Consider the following 4,806-nt stretch of genomic DNA (forward strand, 5'->3'; position numbering starts at 1 on the left):
CGTGCGTGCGTGCGTGCGTGCGTGCGTGCGTGCGTGCATACAGACATTAGTGTGCGCGTACCCGTGTGCTTGTGTCTGTATTCGTGCATGCTACATGCATACAGATACAAGTGTGACAGCGTACATACCTCTTCCCCTCGCCGTCTCTAATATCACCTCTCCCGCTGCCACCTCACGATGACAGGAGTCGTGACGGAGGTGATTATGAAGGTGCGACCACGGCCTCCGTGTCAGAAGTATGGCTCAGTGGTGTTCTCCGGCTTCGAGACGGGCGTGGCCTGCCTGAGGGAGGTTGCCAGGCAACGCTGCGCACCCGCCTCCATCCGCCTCGTCGACAACGAACAGTTCATCTTCGGTGAGTGCGATCGTGGATGCTGCGTTTAGTCTCTCGATGTGAATTTGATGATTATAACGAGGTATTTTTTGCGCTCTGGCCGATGTCGTCTGAATGTGTGTTAGTGTTATTAATTGCTGATTCTTTATCTGATGTGCGATTAAAAACCTTAAAATCATAAACTTTTTAAATTGTAAACATGTAGCCCAATATGAGGTATATAGTAGTATCACGCTAGATGAAACTGAGTAAGAGTAAAATGTATTACGAATACGTGTTACAAATTGCTAATTCTTTATCTGATGTGCGATTAAAAATGTAAATCATGAATATGGTAGTCTGATAGTGTAGGTGTAACGGAGTAATAGTACAACCAAATTCACCGCTAGTGTAGCAATGTCTAATGTTGCGGATTTCTCTTCAGGACAAGCTCTCAAACCAGAGGTAAACTCGATTATACAGTCGTTTGTTGACGGCATAAAAAAGATCTACTTAACGAAGTGGAAAGGCTTCGATCCGAAACAAATGTGCGTCGCAACGCTACTGTTCGAGGGAACCCACAAGGTGGGTGAATTGTTTCACGGAATCTTCTATCGTTTATTCGTTCTATTCGTTCTTTCTTCAGTCGTAAACAACTGGTTCAGTGGGCATATCTCTTGAGGGGTTCAATGTCCCTTTCTTTTAATTTTTAGGATGTGGAAGTGCAAGAGAAAAAAGTGTATGAAATTGCTTCTATGTTTGGGTGAGTGGATTAATGTGGATTCTTGTTTTATGTCATCGGGTGTTGTATATATATATCACATATATTCATTGACATGACAAGATGTAAATCATACATCCTGCACATCATGGAGTCATTGAGTTCAATTATATCATTGATAATTGCAAACGTCATATACCTGAATAATATGAAGTGCTGTAATTTGAAATTGTTAAAATTGTGAAACAAAAGGTGTGAACCACAGTTTCTCAGTGTACACGATGGAGACGTTACAGTTAATTAAAACCTTTTAACAACTACCCCATAAAGATTTTTGTGGCCAATCGCCTTCTATCTACCTTGGTACCTTACCTTATCTTACAATTACTAGTGTGTTTACATACCATATTGTGGACATGGGTATGTGGTGAATCTATTTTATGCAACACACTTGTGTTTTTTATGCTTTATTGCACTTTATTACACTTTATGCAAAATGTTTTTAATTCTCGACTCGCAACTGTTCTTTTTCAGGGGACTGCCAGCAGGCGAGGAAAATGGGCAGAGAGGCTATGACTTGACCTTTCTCATCGCCTACATAAGGGTAAGGCCTACGCGATATATACTTGCACATTTATTTTTCATCGTAAGCCCCGTTTTCATAATCGTATTTCCGGGAGAGTGGCGTAAAAGTTGTTTAAATTGGTGTGTTTTTTTTCAGGATCTCGGCTTTCACTACGGCGTGATCTCGGAGTCGTTTGAGACGAGCGTTCCATGGGACAGGGTCGTTGACCTCTGCCGTAATGTCAAGGACAGACTGCACAGGGAATGCAAGGCTAGGGGCATTCCACATCCACCTTTCGCTTCGTGCAGGTAGTGTGAGATAACCGTTGAGAGGAGGAAGAGAGGTGAAGAAGTAGGGAACGATGAAAATAATCATGAGACGGATGAGGGAAAGAGTGAGAAGGATAGTGGGTGCGCGAGGGAGGGATAGGGAGAGCGAGGGGGTACACAGGAAAATTATGTAAGAGAAGAATCTTGATGTATAAGATAAAGTTGTGGTAATGTCTATAGGTGTAGTCATGCCCTGCCTAAATCCCTGCAACCGACAAGCAAAACGTGCATTTTCCTTTCAGAGTTACGCAGCTGTACGATGCAGGTGCTTGTGTTTACTTCTACTTTGCTTTCTGCATTCGTGGCCTCGCTAATCCAGTAAGCGTCTATGAGGAGATAGAGGTATGTCGAGATTCTACGTAATAAAATCTTTGCGAAACCGCAAAATTTTCGAGAGTAAGATGTGATTGCGTTTAACCCAAGACGTTTGCATAACGATGATATTTCGGTTTTTTATTTTATTTTGGTAATTCTGTCAACATGGTCAAGGTGGAAGCTTCGGTTAGTTTTAACCAGCGCTGCTCGTTTTTCAGACTGCTGCAAGAGACGAGATTTTGGCTTGTGGAGGCAGCATTTCCCATCATCATGGCGGTAAGTTAGTACGTGAGCTGGTGAGCATGTCTGTGAATACACTACGTCTAATCCTCTTCCTTCAACACTTTTCAAGATCCTCGACTTTGTGATTATGGCCACAAGAAAAATTATAACTCGCTAAAGTTATCTTACTACCTAGCAGTACGTAGATGCACGATAATCGTTCTCGAATTCAAAGAGTCTCCACAGTCCGACCAGCGTGCCTACATAAACATTAGGTTAGCATACCAGCCACCCGGTGGCGCCACGCATCAATCTTTGTAGTACAAGTATTGCAGCGTTTGTCGCGGGCCATATTAAGATATTTCTCCGCGCGTCGGTATTTAAATAGTAATCCGAACTTTTATTACTTCGAGCAAGGTATAACAACGTGCTTATCACAATGGCATCCAACAGAAGGGGATATAGTTCATATCGTTGACATCATATCAATACGCCTAAGACGATCATATTGTATCGTATAAGAGGATCGTATTGTATCGTATAAGAGGATCGTATTGTATCGTATAAGAGGATCGTATTGTATCGTATAAGAGGATTGTATTGTATCGTATAAGAGGATCGTATTGTATTGTATTAGAGGATCGTATTGTATCGTATAAGAGGATCGTATTGTATCATATCAGAGAATCGTATTGTATCGTATAAGAGGATCGTATTGTATCGTATGTGAGTATGACAACCAAGTAGTATAGCAAGTGGTTCTTATGGGTACATAATGCTACACCACATGTGTCGCATGGTAACTGTCGTTGTTTCAGTCGGCAAGCTGAGGCAGAGGTGGCTAGCGCAGACGGTCTCCGGCGCCGGACTAGGTCTGCTGAGGGCTGTCAAGCAACACCTGGATCCCCAGAACATCTTCGGTTCCGGAAACTTGCTCGGCGCCGCCGCCGCCGCCGGACCCGCGTCGAAACTGTGATGCGATCGCTGCTGACGCTGCGCTACGGTAGCGCCACCTGTGAGCCTCGTCGTGGGGCCGCGGGACGTCGCGCTTCGTGCATAGATCGATTAACGAGTGTGCGGATTTCGAGTCGACGCGTGCAGAGTTCGATGACTTTTTGCAATTTTTTTAATTTTTGCAATGTTGATGTTGCCGATGGCACGTGCTGTGTGTCTGTGCTTTTGATTTAGCGTGTACGCGAAACATCACGCTAGTTAGAGCGCTAGAATTTCTTTTGTTTATGGACAGCTTCAGTTGTGTTGCGGACTAGGATGCACATCAGTGCTTACTTTGTGTGTTTATGCCGTCATAAGTTGATGTGGTTATACACCAGATGGCAGCAGCTGATGTTGCCGTGCAGAAATTTTGTTGAAGCCACGTGAAAGGTTATTGTCTTTTGCCTAGCTTACGGTGTGCCAATTTCTTACGAAATAATTTCTGCTAACTTGAGTAGTTGTGTGCTTGGCATAGATACGGGTGGTAGGTGCATGAGTTCTGAACTGCCTAAATAATGGCTTGATGCTGAATTAGTACATTTAGCCCGAAATCTGCTTCTGTGATGCTACTTTGTGATATAAGGACTATCGTGAAGGTAACCGGTTGTTCAGCTTGTGCAAAAATTCTGTGAAATCTGTGGGAAGTAAAACCTTTCCCCACCAATCCAGCTCTTCTAGTGGATTTAAAAAAACCATTCGTTTAAAACAGAGTGGCATTGAATAAAATATTTATTTACGTACATGATTTGCTTGAATAATAAATAATCAAAAACTATCATGATATGATCCTAAGGAGCAATTGGTAATGAAATACCAATTTAGGAGTTGTTGATCAAAGATATCTGATCTCCCATGCTACATATATGTAACTAGAAATAACATGCTTGCTTTGCATTTCCAGGTGTTATATATATTCAGCATTTAGTCGTTTGAAAGCATTTTCCTTTTACATTATTATTTCTCATTTATTTTATGTGCTTTTATACTATTTTAGTAAAAAAAATTAATATATCATGACAGTATAAATATAAAAACGAGATAGAACTGAGCAAAGCTCTGTCATCAGAGAGAAACAGTGTGCTGTGTGTGGTCAGTATAGTGTTTATTTGTTACTTCCTTGAACGTGTGTAAGAGTTTATTACAATTTTGATGAAATACTTTACGGTCGTGTTCATAGCTGTATTCTCATAATCTTCAACAACAGAGGTGCGTGTTAGTTCCGAGTAGAGAATATGAAGTATCCATAATCAAAGGCGTCGGAAGCAATAAAATAGTGCCGCGGCTTTGGTGATAGGGCGAGCCCCGGGAAGGCGAAGCCACCCTAGGGGGGTCAGGGGGCATGCCCTCC

At 42.3% G+C, this 4,806-nt stretch overlaps 1 protein-coding gene across 1 annotated transcript; it reads left to right on the plus strand.

Moving 5' to 3' along the window:
* Positions 1–177: 177 nt before the first annotated feature.
* On the plus strand, positions 178–4,233 carry LOC106814707 (alkyldihydroxyacetonephosphate synthase, peroxisomal-like). Its single transcript, XM_014819054.1, has 8 exons — positions 178–355; positions 759–898; positions 1,027–1,076; positions 1,569–1,638; positions 1,756–1,907; positions 2,171–2,270; positions 2,462–2,519; positions 3,284–4,233. Exons 1-8 carry the CDS (start codon positions 178–180, stop codon positions 3,439–3,441), a joined length of 906 nt encoding a protein of 301 aa, XP_014674540.1. The 3' UTR covers positions 3,442–4,233.
* Positions 4,234–4,806: the final 573 nt, after the last annotated feature.

The sequence above is a fragment of the Priapulus caudatus genome, unplaced genomic scaffold (assembly GCF_000485595.1).
Source record: "Priapulus caudatus unplaced genomic scaffold, Priapulus_caudatus-5.0.1 Scaffold967, whole genome shotgun sequence".
Classification (NCBI taxonomy): Eukaryota; Metazoa; Priapulida; class Priapulimorpha; order Priapulimorphida; family Priapulidae; genus Priapulus; species Priapulus caudatus.